The following is a 21,457-nucleotide window of genomic DNA, read 5'->3' on the forward strand; positions in this document are numbered from 1 at the left end:
TGGTGGGTTATTTTGCCCTCCCTGGTGGAAATTTGACCTCCCTGGTACCTGGTGATTATCTGAAAAATCCCTGGTCGATTTTTTTTCTCCCCGGTGAAGAATTTTGTTTACCTGGTCAGTAAAAATCAACCAAAATCTTTCTGCTGGCTTAAATAAACAAAAAAAACGACGCGCAGCAAAAAGATAATTTAATAATTGACTAAAACTCGATGTAAATATAGCAAAAAGTAATTGTTAACTTTTACTATTGTTATCGTCACTTGTTCTGCTGTCATGCACGTCACTGAGGAGACAAAACAGATATGTTTCCTTTACTGTATGTATTACGAGCTTGTGATTGATTCAGAGCTGAGCGATATCGATTTGAACAGCGCGCGCGGCCCAATAAATGTGTGGAAGTATTTTTGACCCGGCTTTTTACAGCGTTTTATCGAATAACTACGCAGAGGATAATCAGCTTGACCCACATAATTCTTGGTGAGTATTAAGCGGCTTTTTCCCTTCGATTAAGCAGCCTCGAGCAGTTTGAGAGGCGCTTGATGTATAAAATATCATGTTTAACTTTGCAGCCCGCCAGCACAATGTGATGTGAAATATACGCCAGTTATTCAAGTACATTCAAGATCATTCAAGTGGCGTATTACGGTAAATTTTAATTAATTTGCCTCAAATTGTAAGTACTGTCTAAATAGAACTTTGTGTAGCTTTCACCTACATGAAACTATTGATGCCTACTGCTGGAGCCCGGGGCTGGGGGACAGCAGTCATTAATTAACACATATTTTTCGTTGCTCGCTAAATCCAAAAAAGAGATAATTTATTCGACATGTAAAAAATATAAGCAAACGGTTCTCTTATTCAGATTTTTTTATGCTTTGACCTTCTAAAAATGGATCAACGAATAAGGGCCGGCATATTGAACATTTTTCAACTTTAAAAGTAAACGGATGACACAGTTTAAATTTTGGTGCGCCCGTGCTAGGCAGCCTCTGGATCTGTCTTTAGCCTGCGAGCAGGCTCACCTTGGGGCACGCGCGAATATATCTTGGTGCACTCGCGAGTGGAGAGGCGCTGATTCTGTCTCTTGATGCTAGGCTCTTTTGATAATAAATATTTATGCCATTTACCTTCTGGAAAAGTAATTTAACTTGTATTCAGATTGAGTCGAGAAAATAATTATAATCCCACGAAAAAATCTCCCAATTTCTATCGAATATCTGGCTGAATTAACGCTTACCTAGACTTTCTCAAAGTCTTTCGACGCGCAGTTTAGGAATTTTTAGTCGTTAATGTATGTTTTGGCAGGTGTAATTCGTCGAGTGTAAGGTTGATTGCCTGGTGAAGCGCGTCCAGTTTCCCTTCCAAAAATAAGACGCTTTGATTTTAACTGAAAAAGTCTAGAAATAATCGTGTTTTTTTAAGTTTACTTTTAGGTGCCTATTTGCATATGAAACTCCCCTTAAAACGCACGAAATGTGATTCCAGCCTGTCTATTTTTTTCAAAATTTCCCGGGGAGGCATGTCTCCTGGAACCCGAGTAGCTAGCCTGTGAATAGGCTCTCGAGAAGGATTACGCGAGCGAAGTGAGCGGAAGAGCTCCCGAGTAGCTTACATCTTCGGCGTTCACACGATTGCATCTTTCAGATCCGTCGTTTCGTCGTTTGCATCTTTCAGAACCGTCGTTTCAAATCCTGCCTGCAGTCCTGCTAAGAACTGGAAAAGTAACATGCATCAAAAGGAAGTGTAATCATTTTCAGGCGATGATGTCAGTCCATCACCTTATATCATAAGGTTATTGGCGGAATTTGTTCTTCTGTTCGTCATCGCTTCTGCGTGCATTGCGTGCCTTGTTTGATACCCTGATAGACAAAAACGTGCATGCGAGAATTTCAGAGGATTTTAGAAATATAACCCCGGCGACTGCTTCAAGCCCAAGGGTAGACTTTTTAAAAGTCGTTCGCTTCTCGTTTCTCGTTTCCGCGCTCTGTGTGCTCTTCTCTCTTTGCGCTTGCTGAGCTCGACTTGTAGGCAAGTACTGTGCAAGTCTAGTCCAAGGGTGAACTAACCATGTCAATAGTAGGGCGACTCGTTGGCTCATTGCGACAATTATTTGCTAAATTTGACCCATTGCGAATCTAGTAGCGGTAATTCACTGTTCGATACAAAGAACTCACGGGGATCTCAAAACGGCCCGTTTGCCGTTTCTCCTTCGCCACTTTTCTCCGTGTAAGAGCAGGATACAAAGAGTATGTTAATTCAGTTGTTTGCGTACAATGCGAAAAAAAAAAAACGACGGTGTCATCTACAGCCCTTAGACGACATCGGTGCGGAAAATTGTGCACGATAACCCCGCTAAGTTTATTGCATACTGGCTCACAGAGTTTGCATCAACAATTGGTTAGATTTAATATATCATCACCCTCCCTGGTGAAAAAAAGTAATCAACCTGGTGGATTTTTGACTGCCCTGGTCGATTTTGTGTTGAAAACCTGGTGAAAAATCAGGTGTCACCAGGTCTGTTACAGAGGGGTGTTTCCTAGAAAAGCGATGAAAGATTGTTGATTTTGAAATGGGTGTTTTCCTATTTAAAGTTAACAAATTTAACCAAAACTAATATGGTACAAAATAAAATGGCCGGTCAGAGCTGATATATTTCAGTCCTAATGTCAATTTTCAGTACCAGTACTTTACAAGATTTAAGACGGAATCCACTAGGAAGTCGAGTAATATTTATTAAAGTTGGACAAAAATCAATTTCCAGAATAATTTAAATCCTATTGCGTTATTTCCTACCCTTAATAAAAGGTAAAGATGTAAGTAATTATCCGTGATAACACCAACAACAATTCAGTTATCAGAGTCTGAGAAAATGAATTTCAAAGTTTACAAGGTATGGGCAAAATCTCACGTGAAGCCATTTTGTGAAGTCGTCTTAAGCGATTCAGTGGAATTCAGCGGAACTTCAAAATGTGTTTTCGATGTGTGGTGTTGTTAGAAAAGATTTCTTTTGATAAGATATTTGAAGCAGTAACAAAAAAGTTTGCAATAAGGTAGAAATAATTCTGGTACAACAATTTCTTATCAGAGTCTGAGAAAATGATATTTAAAGTTCACAAGCTATGGGCAAAAGCTTACATCTTTTAAGCAATTCAGTGGAATTCAGCGGAACTTCAAAATGTGTTTTCGATGTGTGGTGTTGTTAGAAAAGATTTCTTTTGATAAGATATTTGAAGCAGTAACACAAAAGCTTGCAATCAGGTGTAAATAGTTTTGGTACATAATTTTGTCCAATAACTACTCGAAGTCCTGGCGGATTTCCTCTTAATACTATAATAATGCCGTAGTGGGATATGTAGAAAGTGTTTTTATTCCTAAAAAATCGCCACACTGCGGGTTGTACTGGCTAAAAAATTCTCATTTTCTGGACAAACTTCTCTTTCAGTCACCTGCAGAGTGAGCCGGAATTCTTTTTTTTTTTTCTGGACCTGTGAAAGCCCGGCGATGTTAGAAAATCGCTCACCGTCATCAGTTACTATCTTAATCCGACAAAACATCAGTAAACTTGGTAAAGTGACTCATGTTAGCCATGATCATCACAACGGTAATTTGATTAAATTACAAAGCCAAATGACTAAGCCTGCCGCGTGTGATTTTTTTTGGTCATAAAGGAAAGTGACAAAGGAGCATAACTTATCGTTCGCCGGGTCTGACGATGAGAACTTTATAAGATGACTTTGGAATGTTTCCACATCCTGATCATCATAAATTATTAAGATTACATAAATTAACGCCCTATTCTCCCAGAGGAGACATAAGGAAGCAGATGATGATGACATAAATTAACGAAGACAGTGAAATTCTGTGATGTGAAACATAGAGTGACATGATAGAGGAATAATTTAAAGGAAGCATTTCCTTTTTTAAAAACACGTCATATATACAGGCGTTTGTATGGCTGCTGCAAAAGTTGTCACAGTCAAAAACAACGTTTTAGTTGTTGAAACTTTTGAAAGCATTGTTTAACACAATTTTCTATCGTGTGACACAAAATATTTGCGGTTCTAATTTTTGCGATTTTTGCGGTTTTTTAACGATCTGAAAAAATAATTCCCGCGAAAATAGTGTTCCCGCAAAAAATTCCACAAGATATTAAAAAAACAATAGCAAACAATTTACGTGTTTTCAAACCGTACGCTCCGTTGTTATAAATATATATTTCGACTATACGTGTCAGAGCGCAAACAATTATGTGACTTTGTGTTATAAACATGCTATAATACACTTGACAAAAGTTCCAAAATATCTTCCTGTATGAAAAATCAGTCTCTTTAAATCACAAAAGATTAGCTGCCGCCAAACACAATAAATCGCTAATCCGCAAATTTCAGCTTCCGTGAAAATGTTGTAGCAGACAATGTGGACCTTATTTTCTCTGAAACTCGGCAACGGAACTTAATATTATTCATGATTATGTTGTTTTTATTTAAGGCAAAATATCAACAATGACTAAGCATGTATCATCATATATTATCACTGAAATATAACAGCCGGTGACACGTGCCACGAAAACATGTTTTAATTGTCAAGAAACGTTCCGTGATTCGTCAAGATAAGTTAAGGTTTAAATGTGTTTCCTGACGCTAGCTTCGTATGGATTGATTGGCTGACGAAAGTTAGAAAGTTTGCTGACTAAGCATTTCACGTTTGCATCGGAAGCTTCATCATGATGAATACAACAAGATTTTGCACAAAGTAGTGTAGTTTAGATGCAAATGACTGTATCACTACTCTACATCACTATATACTGACACAATATCACCACAATATCTCAATATCAATATCTACACCAATATCCTTGATAAATTCAGTCTTGTCTACTTACGTTCACCTTCCCTGTCTCTTTCTTGCTTAGGATTGCTCATTGGTGGTGTCTTGGGCCGAGGTGCGTTGTTGTTTGTGTCGCTCCTGAAGAAAGGAGAGTTATTTCTGGAATTTCTAGCGACCAGCTTGAACGCTGGCGAGCCCATATGTTCCTGCATCTATCTGGTGGTCTGCAAGAACAATTGAATCAACACGTCAGTCAATCAGTAAATTAGTGAGCCAGTAAAAGTCATTTTGCAGTTTTAAATTCAACGGATAGCGCCTCGGATTTTTTTTATTTTGGTTAATCAAATACAGAAAACCCTGCATCTAGGGTGAGGGTGCAAGGAAGGCGCACCCCCATCTTGAGATGACCTGCGGCTTCATATTTGCTTTTAAAATTTGTTTGCGTCACCAGTCAGGTGCACCCCTCCTAAAAAAAATCATGAATCCGCCGATGGATCATAACAGTTTTCCCCCCTGAATGAGATTCCAGTCCCTTGCAAGTTACCCATCAGCATTTTTTAGTTTATCCAAACTCAAGGGAAAAGCCCTGGGAACGAGGATCCAAACTGACAATTTGCTTGTACTCAGTAGTCACAGACTGTAATAATAGTAAAGCGTTTTGTTTAAACACATAATGTCGCAAAGTCTCCTTCTACACACCGTAAAGTAGACCTATTGATTGGTTGTAAGCACATGCAGTAAGCTTTCCACAAATGATCAGTCAAATTTTTTTGCTTTGTGCTTCGGCGTAGTTTTTAATTTCGGTTTCGACTGTATAGCTATAAGTAGATGCAAATGTACAAGTCAGTCAAACGTCAAAACTAAGTGATAAATCCTCTATAATCCTTTTAATTTCAGACGTGAAAAGCTTTGTTCATTGTGGAGACCAATATCATTACGCCGGTTTTGAATCAAATTCTATCCAAGGCCAAAAAGCAAGAACTTGAGGGTGAATTGAAAGAGTTCGCAGCGAAAGTAGAAGACATGGATCTTGCCAAACGAAATGCCATTGAACACCTTAATGGCACAGCTGATCACCTTGATAAAGTTTGGCGGGATTGTAGAATTTCATCCGTCACGGGAAACAGTGCAGGGATCCTTGGAGGTGTGATGACCATTGGAGGGGGGATCGCCACTGTTTTGACAGCCGGTGCTGCTGTGCGCCCTTATTAATAGCGGGAGTTACTCTTGGGGCTGCTGGTGCTGGTAAAAGTCTAGGCACAGTGGCTGTGGAGGCTGCCATTCATTCGACTCAACTCCAAGAAGCAGAGAAAGTTTTGCAAGGTGCTCATGAATTCAAAATGAAAGTAAAGGAGCAAATTCAGGGATGGAAAGAAATGAAAAATACACTACGTTTGTGTTTTCTCGCTAAGCTTGCTGTCACATTGTTTGGGCAGAATCACATCGTTGTTTTGCTAATAAAAAGCGTTTTTGAAAGCTTAAATATAAGCGCAGATATTATTTTCATAATTTGTGCTGAAGCTGCAATAAAAACCGCTTCTGAGGTAGCTACGAAGGCTGGCGCGGGGGCAAGCAACCATAATTGCTGTTGAGACTTCAACTGCTGTGCTAGTTAAAACCGCGTCTAAAGCGCTGGCCGGTGCCACGGAAGGAGGAACTGCTGGCGTAAAAGCAGGGGCAGGCACCATTGGAAAGGCTGGAGCATCAGCGGGTGCAAAGGCTGCTGGGGGAGCGATCATTGGAGTAAGTGCTGTGTTTCTGGTATGGGATGCTGTGGATCTGGGCTTCAACATCAGAGATTTGGTCGAAGACAAAGGATCGGCGAAGCAGCGAGTTGTTTGAGAGAAAAAGGAAAGGAACTCGAATCATCGCTTAACGAAACAATCACCAGCGAGATAAAGAATAAAACAGTCTGACAATCACTGAACTTAGTTTGTGGACAATCATACTGAGAAGAGGTGTAACTGGTAGCTAAAAAATTGGTCAAAATTTTAACTGACGTGCGCGAGGTAGATTATGAAGGCTTTCAGGCGTTTGTAAATCACGATTAAAAGAAATTGCTTCCATTGAAATATGAAATAAAATGTTACTTGTGCAAGAGACTTGTTTTTTTTTTTAGAAACTGTTGAAAACAAACAGATTTTTTTAAAAAAACCAGATGAGCATAAGTGCCATATCCGTTTTTTTTTTCTGCGTGGGATTATTAGGGCACCGTTAAGGCTCACATTAAATTGAATGTGTTGAATTTTAGCAAGGCAGAAACCTTCTCCGTTAAAAACCTTCGTATAGAAATATATAAACAATCTATCACGCCCCTCTTGTGCCACATCGAGACGAACTTGCATCACGAATCACTCCGAAGTAGAAGGTAAAGGTAATTTATTTTACGTCAAAAGCACGGGGAGTGGTTGCCCAGTCTCCCGGGCCAGGGGCCCATAATAAAAGTGTTGAACTGCAAACAGTGTACGCTAATGCCTTTTACTCTGACATGCTATACCTGTGTACATCCGTCCACTTCCTCAGAAATGGTAGGTGGATGTAGAACACAGGCTAGTGAGGAAAAGCTTGCCGCAACAAGGGACGTCTTTTTTGCAGAAGAAAAGTTACGCGATACGTAATGATGACCATTGTAACCAGGTGATGCTTAGTTATTCCCTTCAAGGACAATTTTTGCGCGTTTAATTTTCGCAAACCCTTGATGCTAACGATATTAACGAAAATAAAGATACTATTCGAACACATTGTTATATTGCGCAGCTGCTCCCTTCGGAAATAACCCAATATCACAAAGACGATATGCGATCACGGAGGGCTTTTTAACCCTGACGATGACAAAACTAGAGAACGTTCTTTTTCATTTCTTAATTTTTAAAAGCCATGTTCCAAAAGGACATTTTTAGCCATCAAAATGTAAACGTCTTGACAGTGGTGAAGTTTTTCTACAGCAAATATGCCTTGCGGCAACCGAGTTCACGAGTCTAAATTTCGCCTTTTTGCGAAAAAAATTGAAATGCTATGTTTATTTACTCCCGGTTTTATTCCATAGCTTAGAAGAGAAACCAAATTTTAAGAGAAAACAAAACATATTTTAGTTTGCAGACGTTTGGTTCTTCCATTTCTAATTTATTTGTGGCACTCAAAAATTTAAAAATTCCTCTGTGGAACATTCGTTGTGCAGGCTATACTGTAACATTTGCGACAAGTTTGGTGCACGGAATCAAAAACAATGTTCCAGTTACAAAGTAATATGACTTACCGCTTCAGTTGTGAAGTTTTCTCGTTTAGTTTGATCATTTGAAGTCATTCTTATTCGATAAGGCTAAAGCTTTGTTTCGGAAGCAACTAGCCTGGACTCTGCAAATTTTGAATTTGATCAACGGCCTAGCTATCGTCTCATTAAAGTGGTGCTAATTATGCACCGTGGTAGAATATGAAACTGGAGCTGAAAATTGGAAAAAGGAACTGTCAAATTGCTGGTTAACTACACATACTTGCTGGCGCCAGTAGTGCTGCTAAACGGCTAATGTGTTAGTTTATGCCTGAAGGAAAGGTTACGTTTTCGCTTTTTAAGAAATTTAAAACCGATCATTAATGTTATGCAAGAAAAGTATCCTCAATGTTCACGATTTTAAACAACACAAAAACTCCAGCACGGGTACAACCAAGCAGATTGGTCACTTGTTACCTAGCAAACAGTTTCTGAGTTCACGATGTTCGTGGCCGCTTAAAAGCATAAATGAGAAAAACAATTATTGTCAAATAAAGAGAGTGACATTTCCATTTCTGTAATATCTCGTAGTTGCAAAGTCGTTTCCAAATGGCGCTCCGGAAACAATCGGAAAACTATATAGCTACTACTAGTCAGTTGAAAACCGTAGTATTTAACCAGCAAAAAATTGTTATTTGAAGTATCAAACTGGCGATCACTAAGATGGTTACACTACGCACATATGTAACATAACATAACATAACAGAGGTAAAATTAAAAAAAAAGGCTAGACTGAATTTGTAAAACAAGAGCTGGACTGGACTGAATTCGTAAAATGAGGACTGCACTGGCCTGGACTGGACTTATAAAACGGTGGCCTATTTTCTTCCGCGCAACTTCAGTTGGTGACAAAGCAAATTCCAGCAAATTCTTAGTTGACCGGCAAAAGATGGTAATTTTGGAAACGAGCAATGTGCTCCACTGTGTCCTAGCGCAGTAAGTTTGTGCCAGTATGTGGAACAATCCAGTAAGTGACAGGATGAGAGGCTTTTATCCGGGACCTTCGGATATACAAGGCACCTGCTCAAAATAATCTAATTTACATCAATTTAATTATTTTTATTTATTTAGTTCTCCTTCTTGACCGCCCTACATTTTTTAATCCTAGTTCTGGGAATTTCTTCTTCCATCAGAATAATAGTTGCAGTTAATAATTTCGTTTTAAAAATAAGCATATTAGGCCCGATATACAGCGGTTCTTACTTGACCCGGACTTGAGTATCGAAAGTAATTCTCAATTGCTTTGGTCTTGCATTACTACGCTTTAATATACTCCACCTTCCCAACCAAGGCCATCCCAATAAAATGTTTCGTTTCCCATCGCCCGTCTCTTGTGTTGGTGGGTCGGTCGGTCGGGCAAAAAAAAAAAAAAGAAAAAAGAATAAACGCTTGAAGGAAGAAACCCTGGTTACAAAGTCAACGCGAAAACGTGGCCTTTTCGTTCGTTATTCCTTAGTTAAAGACAAGGACATCACATCATACCAATTGTTAATAAAATTAAACGAGATCGTGTGCTGGTAAATTAAAGTACTTGCTCGATACTTGCTTCTTTGACTAGTGCATCTGGATTTTTTTTTTTACTTTTCGAAAAAAAATGGGTCGGTCGGGCGATGGGAAACGAAACATTTTATTGGAATGGCCCAATCAGAAGTACATCCAAAACCAATCGCTACTCGCTTGCGCACGTTTTCTCGCGCTTCACGCCGGCTACATGTATTTGCTCCGAGTTTTGATTGGATCACTGGATTGTCTGTGTCCTTTTTGATTGACCAGAGTGATTACTTTGGTTTTGGTTTTACAACACTCAATTGAAAACTGCTCTAAAAGTATCACGAGTGATTGTGGACTTGACACTTAAATAAAGTTATTATTACATAAATCAAATCTAGAAGGTTGCAGCCATGGAATAGATGACAGAAATGCGTCATCGCTTGCAGACGCCCCGTAAATATGGAGTGCCAAGTACGTGCGTTCAGATGATCATATGCCTTGCCATGCATCATAAGATACTTGTAATTCTTACTTATGTCTTTTAGTATTTATTATTTAGTCGTTATTCTCGATGAAAGGGGCAATTGGAGAAAAATGGCCAACTTTTGACCTTCTATATATAGCCAACAAAATATCTTCGAGAAGGCTGCGAAACGGTGGCGTCGATCAAATTTTTGACCCCATTTGTCGAAAAACGTTTCTCCATGCACTCTCTGACGCTATCGCAAATTGAACTTCGAGTGCCTACGTGCACAAACAAACACATAACTATTTACGTTATAAAGTTTTGCACGGCCTTTCTACAGTGTGGTTTCAGTGTACTTTATACAATGTTGTATTGTAAGTAGCGAATCGCTATATTTGTTTTGGACTACATCTTTGATACTTAATGGAACGCCTGTGTAATTGTGCGTTCCTTTCGTATCAAATCATTTTGGGTATTTTCATTGTAGTTGTAGATTCTCATTATTAGTGTGGAGAAGCTGATAGAACGCAATAGCTAACTGACCCAAGTTATGGAAAAAAATGGAAGATACGGTATTTTACACGTGCATGAATGTAGAAGATGTCGTTCTACAAAGTTCTTTCACTATTTTGATTATGCAGGTCATTATCGTTGTCCGCCCTCCGGGAACTCATTGAAAAAAATGATGGTTTGGTGTAGTACACCTTCTTTATCTATTTGGCAATTACTGTCACCAGAGCCAAACGGTACACTTTAATGTGTGCGACAGCGTCAGAGGCTAATGAAAGCTAATACAGTATGTTTACAAAAACCTTGATGAGATTTTGATATTTTAAACTGATGGAAGGATGCTGGATGGACGTTACGTAACTTGTAATTACGTTACAGCAGGGCCGGAACCAGCAAGTGGCGAGACAAGGCACTTGCCTCGTCTTGATTTTAACCCAAATGATTTTACTGAAGAAATATCTCAAGAAAAATGCTAAAAGTAGCGTCTCAGAGCTCATAGATTTCAAAATTTTCTTTCCAGACCGCACTAAGGCCTTGTGCCTTCGACAGTCGCAAATTACCCTATGCCTCGTCTTTTTCAAAAGTCTGGCTACGGCTCTGCTTACAGTAGACATCTGAAAAGGAATCTAAAACAAACAAAGGCAAAACTTTGAAAGTACAGCAGCCGTGCTGGAAGAAAGAGGTTACATTGACCTATGGACAAATTCGAGGAGCTTTTCTTTGCTAACGCATTTACACATTACGTTTCTAATAAATAAAAATCAAAAGCAAGTGCATTTTTAACAGTTGGTAAAGATACGGGTTTGCACTGGCCAGAGTTCAGTTGCCTCAATGTATGTGATTTTAGACGAACATTTGGACTCGCTGCTGTTTTATTTCTGAATCTGATTCTCCTAGTTTCTCTCTTTTAATCTGTTTTTTTTTTTAATTTTTTTGTTCAACAAAAAGGCAGAACTAAAAAGCAAAATTTGGGCAAAATTTAAAAGAATTTTAGAAAAATGTGTCACCGATTTGCAACGAAAAATTTACAAGGCAATTTACAATTTAAAGGCCCTTCTACTCCTCTTTTCGTGCAGTTTGGTTTCAAAGAACAATGAAAATAGTTTTTTGATGATATACTCGTATTTAATCGAATAAGCGCCGCGGCGCTTATTTAATTTTTCGCGCTCTCAAGTGCGGCGCTTATTCCAGGGCGGCGCTTATTTGAGGGCGGCGCTTATTTAAAATTTGCCCGCCGGAAAGAATCTTATATTTTACAGTAATTGAAAATAGCATCTTTTGGTTGTCAGTATTCGTCTCTTGCTGAAAAGAGAAGTGGCGTTAAGTGCCTTGGCAAAGTTCACGGCCTTCACAGGCATTTATAGAACTACGTACTGTAAGAATTGTGGATAGAAAAACTAATGAGTTAGCGGTAAAACAATCACTTTGGCTGGAAAGACATGTTCAAAAGTATGTTTCAGAGTTGCTTTGTAGGACTAGTAGTGTTTTTTTAAGGTAAACGGAATTCATCAAATGTAAGAGCCGCATCGGGACTGCGGCGCTTATTCGGGGGCGGCGCTTACTTTACTTAAGGATTTATGTCCCAAATGCGGCGCTTATTCGAGGGCGGCGCTTATTCGGGGGCGGCGCTTATTCTGAGTAAATACTTGGTAGGTTAAAATATCCCAATTTAATACTATAAATAAGTCTGATAATATATTATTGCTTTTAAATTGGTAACACGAAATGTTTTCTTTTGTAAGAAATTCGGCTACTTATTTTCTCCAAGCCTTTGCAGAAAAGAAAACAATGAATCGATTAGATGAAAAATTTACTCAGTTATTTATGTAATCTTTTTTATTGTTGCTATAATGCTAAAGAGAGCGGAGTCCAAAAGAAAGCATAGGCCTATCAATACAGCGACCGACATCTATGTCTGCATCTATGAGTTAACAGGTGATGCCACATGGCAGCACATAAAAATAAATGTATAAAATATGCACTTAATTCATTAATTAATAAAAAAAAATAATTAAAATCCATACGACGTAAATTTCATAAAAAATGATCAAATGCGCTTTAATACATGGATAAAAAGAGAAAAAGTGAAAATGATGGTAATGACTTATTTCTGTCAGTTTTATCGAATGTTATAATTAGCTTCTCTCTGACGCTGAGCTTCTGACATGTAAGGATTACTGGATAAACAGATTTAAACTGTTTTACTGTTTATCGTACTCATTATGTAACCTCAAAACACTTGCATTCCAAAACTGAAGGGTGGATAATCCCATTTGCATTAGAACGCGTAACGGATTAGTGACTCAGCTCATTCCTGCAAAGGTGAAGGCCACGGCCATGTATCTTGATAGCCAATATGGAATGTTTTATACTAATTATACTTCAGTCGTAGCGCTTTGTTTACAGTTGTGGTTTTGAATTTTAGTAATAACCTTGAGATAATCCCCTTAAGAATGAGAGCCTGGTGGGAGAACATCCGATTCAAGACATGTACAATCCAACAATCTCGTTCACTTTCGAAAACGCCTCATTTTCGAAAACGCCTCATTTTCAGTGCGCTTTTAGCATGTTTCAGGATCAGTTTATGTACGAAAAATTACGTCTCCGTATGACCCAGGATCTATTCGTCCTAAAGAGGTGCTAAAAAGCGCTTACTGACTCGTATCCTATTGAGCCATGTTTTTAGTAAAACTTGATCATTGTTGACGATTTTAACAACTCTGTTACAACAGCCCATTGCTACCGGTCGCACTTGTTATTATTAAGCAATTAATTTTTCGTCACCGTGGAGGTATGTGCAAATGCCTCGAGAGCAACAACGCGCAGATGCCGGCGACACCGATACAGAACGAACCTTCTTGTATCGATGACTGAACCGTGTACCACAAAAGCCGTCCAATAATTATAGCCTGTTGTACAATAACACTTACCTCAAAACTCACTGATATAAATCTTGCCATACAGGCCAATGTGGACCGTCTCGACTGTTGGCGTTTTACAAGAAAGCCGTCAAAGAATTAGTCTTTAGGGCCCGGAAGGAACATGACGTAAAAAGAAAAAGCTTACGCTCTCATCCTCTCAGCCCAAATACCCCGAGTTTAGAGACTTATGATCCAGTTATTGATCTGCTTATCTTATCGCAAATCTAGCTGAAATTGAAATGACTCTAAACACGCTATAGCGCTAGTACATGAAACAGTGAATAGACGTACTAATGACAGACACGACGGCGTATGGCAGCCCTAAGGGTGACCTGATCCGACCCCATGATTTCTAATTTTACTCAACAGTGGTTCCCTATTAAACTCAAACAAATCGTTGTATTTTCCTTCCAGATTATTTCGTAAAGCTTAGCAGAAGAAAATTGGTTGTAGTGAGGTAAAAAGGTTTGAAAAAATTCTCTTAAAATAATTGGCTTTGGGGAAATTCTTCCAAGGAAACGGATGAGACAATAAACCGCCCTAAAAGCAGCCGTTACTTTCGCCGTGAAAATACACATCACAGACCTTGTAGTGAAATGCACGCAGCATACGAAAAGAATTATATCGCAATATGTAACTGTCCATCTTGGCCTCATTTAATTCTCATTAAAATCAAGTCCATGTGGTGCATTATCAAATGGCAATTCTATTCAGGTCACGAATTCCTTTGCACGATAAGCTTAGTCGGATGAGCGCCAAGATTAAAACACTATTCCCAGAGTCGTAGTAACTCATTAGACCTGCTGAGCGTCATTCAGCTGACCATTTCTAAGCCTGTGCATCTCTTATCGCTACAGTGCCAAGAATGTCACACTCTTTGATTACGGGGCAAGTTAGCATTCTGAAATCATAACACGGTTTAGCTAAAACAGCTCTTAGTGAAGTTTCACAGGCACTCTTTTCAAGATTTATACTCCTTTGAAAAACACAAGGCAGGCAGTAGTATGAAAAGGCATGTGGTCACTGGTGACTGGTGCTAAACACTCGAATGGAGACTAAAGGCAGAAGTAAACCGACGACAATTTTTTGTAGGCAGGGGGTAGCGAGGGACGAGCAAATATCGCTCAGGCGGAGGGGTGGGGTTTATAAGAAAGAGAGGGGGGGGGGGTGGTGAGTTTTATTTGAAAAATGCCGTAGTTATACTTAGTCTAGTGACAAGCGTTAATAATCAATATAATTTCCAACCATTCACAGATGGAAACTGCCATTTCCGTAGATAAGAAATTGACAGGAGAGAGGGACTTAAAAGAAAAAGACAGGAAAGTCTTTTATGATCCCCTCAAACATTTTGAGGGTTTTCTGCTGCTTGTTTACCTTTATGGTATTTCTGTTGACACTAGTTTCAGTCACTGTTGATGTCATGCAATTAAAACCCTCTAAAAATAAACAATAATTTGTCCTTAGAGTATTGCTACATTGACTCCTTTTATACTCGAGATGCATAATCCGTCCAGGGGAATTATGCGTCTGTTGACTTACGGGCCAACTATAAAGACGAGATGAACCGTCAGACGCACCAATACCCATGCAAGTTCGTCTCTCAGTGCCACGTTCAAGACGCAGTATACACGTAGATCTGGAAAGCTCGTTAGTTCACGCACGTTATGAAATCACGCATGCTTCCGTCTTTTAACACGGAAACGCAAAACCAGCGGTGTCTACAGTTAAAAAAAAGCCATTAAAAGTAGACCAGCAGCGAAGAAAAATCGTTAACTCTAAGATGTTCCTTAAATTTTATAGCACCATATTCTAAAAACTAAGTAAGCGAAATATACAGCGACTAGTAAAGAGAATTTAAACATTTTTAAACCATCAGAAGTCATCCTCTCTGGTCGTGTTGACGTCCGCTTTTGTCAGTGTTGGCTAGCCAACACGCTCAGAATTAATTTAATACGCAATCTTAGCAGAATTGAATATTTTAAGTTATGATTCAAAAGCGATATATTCGAAAACGCAAGTTCTATGCTAGCTAAAGCAAACATATCTGCATAAGGTTTCCAGCATCTCCCCTTTTTCCTCCGAGAAGATTCAGTGAGCTCGAGATTGAACGACTGTTGTAGCAGTTTAAACAAAACAATCAGTGTCTGACCGTGCTGGCCGCTGAGGAAACTAAACGTTGCCAAGGATAGTTTACCGTATCAGCTGGAACGCTACTGCTCGTTATATTAACGGAAATACATGTTAATGAAAAGGTTCCTATGTAAATATCCGAGTGCGGCTGGATATTAAATTCACACCAACTTTGGAGTCAAAAATTCATAATATAGCGAACATTTTTCGAGCTTGGATTCGCTGAGAGGGGTCAGAAAGGAAAGTTTGCTACAAATTCCATGTTTTTTTGTATTTTTTAGCAGAAGTTAACAGAGTTCCTGTTTACTTTCCTACAGTTCTCACCAACCAACAATTGTAAATGATTGTTTAAGATACAGTGGAACCCCGATATAACGATCTTTGATATAACGATATTCCCGATATAACGATGAATATGTTATGTCCCGGCAATAGTGAAATGTATGGGACGGAACCCCGATATAACGATTCCTCGATATAACGATATAATTTCACTGCCCCCTTGGCATATCGTTATACAGTGGTGTACCTACATCGAGGGTTGCTGTTAAATTTGTCTCTTACTCTTACTATAATTTCCGTGCTTGTTTTACACTAGAATAGCCAATGTTATACAGTGGAACCCCGATATAACGATATGCCAAGGGGGCAGTAAAATTATATCGTTATATCGAGGAATCGTTATATCGGGGTTCCGTCCCATACATTTCACTATTGCCGGGACATAACATATTCATCGTTATATCGGGAATATCGTTATATCGAAGATCGTTATATCGGGGTTCCACTGTAATTTGAATTTTGCCTTTAAATGTAAGCCTCTGTGATGACCTGTATTGACTATTTCAATTGTACCGCACAAGAAAGCCGGCGTTTGTTGAATCCGACTTTGTACAGTACAAGTAAACTTCTGTTTTGCAGGGAAAGAAAAAGAAAGGATTTAAAAACCGGCTACACTTCTTCGGAGAGTTTGGAAGCATAATGGGACAAGTGATAAGATGGAAATATGCGCCTTTTCTCTTCCTTTCCCCGGCTTAGTCATTCTGGTCCTCAGAGCCCCTTCTTCATCTTTATAAGAGTTCTCGTAGGGCATGCTCAAGTGCGTATCCGTAGTGAGCAGAAATAGATGAATAATCTGCATTGTTATTATGGTTTGTTATTTAAAATTCCAGAATCTCTCTTTTTGTTTTTCTTTCTTTCAAGATGTAATGAGCTACTTTTGATGATAAATTTACCCTAACACTGAATGTTTTTTTGTAACTTTACCAATAAAGCCATGAAGTTCATGGTGAAGTTGACATAAGTCATACCCAGTTCTTTGTTAAAAATAACTATGACCAAAACAAACATGGCCTCTGTATGCACGCAAGTCAACTGTACAATCAGTACTATGCTAGCAGACTGCTCCACAAACTGGTTTCAAGGAAACTTGATTTGTTGATTACTGTGATATATAAAACGTAAAGAGTCTCTACTGATAAATTCACTGGTAATACGGTATCACTGCGGTATTATGATAAGCTAAAATTACAATACAAATTATTATTCGCAATAACGTTCATGACACCAAAAGTTATAAAAACAGTAGCAATAATGGAAAATTTGAAGTCACTTTTCATGCTGCAGTTTTTGTTGATAAACGATTTTGGAAGTGACTATATGTACTAGAACACGTTACCTGTGAATATGATGTCCATTTTATCACTGATTATCTTTTCCGTGCAGCATGATAAATTTACGAGTTGAAGAAGGAACATAAAATTATTCTTCTGCTATGATCAATTTAAATTAGCTACTTGTCACAAGCTAAAGTCACGTCGGCCTCAGGGCCGCAAATTACCATATTTCACGCCCCTTTTCGCGCTCTCCAAAGATTACAAAAGCATCGTTAATACTGAAAAAACATTCAGGGCAAATCAAAGGATAGCGTTGTTTCGCCTATTTTACTCAACGTTTTCACCACAAAGAAAAATAAATCGGGCTCGTTATGCAAGTGGTATCCCAGGAGACAAGCCATTTCAAGACGATACAAATAGGTTTTTTGTTTCGCGGCAATTATCGAAAGGAAAATAACGAACGGGGCACTTACTGCTTATAAATAATCTGAAATCGGCACTCTGTTTGATCCAATTTTCTGTTTTCATCATCAAAACAAAACAAAACACGGCACTTTAGTGTTGTGATTGACAGACCAAACAATCCCGTGCCCGCGCAGTGACCCCGTTTGGATTATTTGGTCTTGGTAATTTAATTGAAACGGACAAGAAGATACTAGAAAACCTTAGCTTCTTGAAAACGTTATATTTTGTCCTTTCTTGAACGGATATTAAGCAAGCTGGCATCTTTAAACAGCTGGCGTATAACGCAAAACACCACATTTTAATATTTTATTCTCTGGATCAGGATCAACCGCTTGTTTTTAGTTTTCGTTTTCATTAGCCTTGGGCATTTTTTAATAACACAACATTTGAGTAGCACTGTATGTAAGTTTTATGGCTTACTCCTCGGCGGGGGGTGTATCAAGACAGTAGGTCAAGCGTAAAATTATAGGAAAAATTGCCGAATAAAATTCAACTAATAAAAATAGCATTCTATATTTATACCTTACCACAAGAATCGCGTTCTCTTATCAATGCTTTAACAAATTCAGGAGAGAGAAAAAAGATTTTCCTGGGTTCACTAATATTTAATACGTATTACAGATCTTAGCTCCAAAAATTTGAGAAAGAACAAAAAATAATGTGTCATAAAAGTTCAGCCTCAGTCCGACCTTGTTCCGTCGCGATCTCCCATTGTTTGGCGCGAATTTTCCAGCTGTGTTTTGGCGGGCTTACGTGTCCAATGGGAACGAGACAAAAGCACTTGAGGGTTTTCATATGGTTGACACTAACTAATGGATTTAAATGTCGTCTGAAAGCTACGGAATGTAAAACTTGGAAATATATCATCAAAAGCACTACAAAGAGCGCTTGGCACTGTTTAAACAAACTCTGAAACAATGTAAACGCTTGTAATTTATTTTCGCGACATCGATCAGTAAATTATGCTGGTGTTTGTAGTTTAAACCCGGGTTTAATAATCATTGCAGTCTTGCTCGAGGAAATTGAAATCTATCTAAAACGCAGTCATTTCTCAAGTTGATAAGCTTATCCAAGCTGTTTAGCTCGGTTTTACTTTATCCCACAAAGCATTAATAAGTTGATTAGTGAATCAAAATACCCCTGTCAACGGCCGGTTTAAAACCCGAATATAAAGCAGCGATTATTCTACTTTTACGGTGTAATGTAGTGATTGTATCGTACGTGTCTCCACTAAACAGAATGTCACTTTTAAAAGAACATCAGTATCATGTAGAATCAGCTGCCGTTTAAAGAGACTTGATATTCAGCTTGTTTTGAAAGCAATGAAAGCTCAAGCGGCTAAGATTTCGGTGTAAACAAGCAAAACATCGACCATCAAACGCGATAAGCTTTTCGTTAATTGCACAACTGACGCAGCTGACTTCGAATGATAAATCGGAATTTTAGTTTTTTTGAAAACACGCAGACATCACGGCGGCAAGCATTGTACAGTACAATGGATTCTAAGCCACGAGTCATTTGCTGCTCGTTCGAAAGAAACCGTAATATCATTACGGTTTGTTTGAAAATACAGAACCATTAGTTCAATATACCGCCAAGCTTCGAAAGGAATGCAAGAACGCTGAGCCTAAATACGGCTGTGAACAGTGACTCACCTGGTTGTCAATCGTAATACGGCGAGTTGGTTTACTCAACTCCTATTGTGACTTCTCCCGTGTCGATGAGACGGCTGTTGCGCGGCGCACTGGAGGCACTGAAGTAGTTGGCGGGCCTACAAGTCAAAGTGTTTTATTTACGTTTGATCAAATTAAGCCTCATGAATATAAAATCACATGAAAGATAACACTTCAAGCAAGCAGCGACGGGACGCAATTAATAAAATCTCGCTCTGATAGTAGAATGATTATTAATTATGATATATCTCTAGAATATGATGAGCTCGAATGCATACGCGACAGGGGTACAGTACCTTGGCTTTCTATAAACCATCCTAAGGAGGTCTTGGCTCCATGTTCTGTCATAGGAGCTTTCTTCGTTCTAATGTTTCAGTATCCAACCCTCAAAGCTATTTTCGATCCTGGTATGTTGATGGAAACCGAAAATAGCCAAGCGTGCCAAGCGAAAAGTATTTCTTAGTGACACACGACTTGGAAATGACACGTTCCTTGTGCTGTTTGACAAGTGACAAAAGTTCCCCGCTTCACTGCTCAGGTGTTTGTATAATAATATATTTAATTTCTCTTAAAACAGAAAGGGTTTCATTATGTCATTGTTAGTGGGAGCTGACCTGCCGTCAGAGCGAGATTGAAAGAGAGATGAATGGTAACTAAACCTTGACTGTTTAGTCTTGTTACCGAGTATGCATAGACTGTTAGACCGCCGGCGTTAGCGATCAATTGTTATCTTTATGAGATATCTTTATAATGTGCAAGATCCCGCTACGCGCTTTGAATATTCAACATTTTTATGAACTCTAAGAAGCCCTAATTGTTTTGAAGGTGCTGGTCTTTTTGTCTACGTATTAAAGTCAGGTGTTTGGATGTAATTTTTCCTTCTCGAATCGTCTTTGGGGGTCGGTGGCGTAGAATTTCATTTTCCACTTCTGTAAAACCGATTCTATCAGTATTACACAGAAGATATACGCGTTAACCACGGAATGTGAAACAAAGCCGTTCGTGAATCCTTTGATTGCCCCTTTTGTTGAAATAATCGTTATTCCGTGATTGACATTACATGCACACAAAACTTGTGTCCAGTTTCGCTCCGTCCATCTTTCCGTGACCTTGTCCGCGCTATTGTTGACACGCGTTGAAGTTTTCGGTCAAGAGCTCATCAGCACGAGAGAACCTCTTCTCTGCACTTTTAAAGCGTAAAATCACACCTACCACATCATGGTGCCTACGTCACGAGATAAGTTGATCTGAGGTTTCAGCTCGAGCTTATCTTGAAATAACAATCTTCTGTGTAAAGCTACAATAGCTGTATAGGTGTTTTGCACCTGCTCTTAGAATGAAGCCTTCGAATAAGAAATGAGCTCTAGGTTTTAACGGGGGTGAAAAGTAATATCCTTAGAATTTCTTCTTCTATCTGCTTAGCTTACGGAAGTCAAACTATTCGGGTAACAACACGTTAATGGCAACTGTTCGTTTAGTAATAAATTCGAGTTCTGCCTGTGCAAGTGAGGCAGTACCACTAACCGCCGCCTGGTTAGCTCAGTTGGTGAGCGCCGGACTGTTTGCGGGAGGTCGTGGGTTCGAACCCCAGACCGGACCAACACTCAGGGCAAATAACTGAGGAGAATGTGCTGCCTTTGTTATAATTACATCTGCAAATGGTTGACATTCTAGCCCGGAAAGGACGATAACCGTAGGTCCCGTCTCCTGTATCTTCAGTCTTATAACAGGGGACGTTAAAGAACCCACACACTATCGCAAAGAGTAGGGCACGAAGTTCCCGGTGTGTGTCTGGCTTTACAGATGTGTACAGCGCTGAAAATTGAAAAATGCGCTATATAAATTGATTATCATTGATTATCATTATTAAACTAAACACCATATCCCTTGATGGCATTTTGGTCCATTTGGTAGAAAAATACCTGGAAGGTAGCAGGACATCTTTGTTACGCAATTTTAGTACATCTGTGTGTTGGCTGTACAAAGCTCATGCCGCCATATGGGGAGCCCTTTTCATCATCAAAAAACCTTTTTTACACACGATAGGGTTTAAAGCACAATGCTTGTGGGGTCGTTTCAAATTGTATAAA

General features: G+C 39.0%; 1 protein-coding gene and 1 pseudogene across 4 annotated transcripts in view; one reads left to right on the forward strand and one right to left on the reverse strand.

Annotated features, from left to right (window-relative positions):
- Positions 1–19,887, reverse strand: part of LOC144644316 (cGMP-dependent protein kinase 1-like) — a 47,441-nt gene extending 27,554 nt beyond the window's left edge. Inside the window, exons 1-3 of one of the 4 annotated variants that reach the window (XM_078503775.1) lie at positions 19,664–19,887; positions 19,350–19,465; positions 4,883–5,051 (exon numbers count right to left, since the gene is read on the reverse strand). In XM_078503775.1, the coding sequence (XP_078359901.1) occupies positions 4,883–5,039 (157 nt within the window). In that variant the 5' untranslated portion in view covers positions 5,040–5,051; positions 19,350–19,465; positions 19,664–19,887. Of the gene's footprint in view, positions 1–4,882; positions 5,052–13,492; positions 13,677–17,291; positions 17,378–19,349; positions 19,466–19,663 lie in introns of those variants that run through there. The other 3 variants (XM_078503778.1, XM_078503777.1, XM_078503776.1) reach the window with 3 other exon arrangements.
- LOC144642330 (uncharacterized) lies at positions 5,731–7,016 on the forward strand (annotated as a pseudogene).
- Positions 19,888–21,457: the final 1,570 nt, after the last annotated feature.

This window comes from Oculina patagonica, chromosome 2, assembly GCF_052425735.1.
Source record: "Oculina patagonica isolate OP01 chromosome 2, crgOcupat, whole genome shotgun sequence".
Classification (NCBI taxonomy): Eukaryota; Metazoa; Cnidaria; class Anthozoa; order Scleractinia; family Oculinidae; genus Oculina; species Oculina patagonica.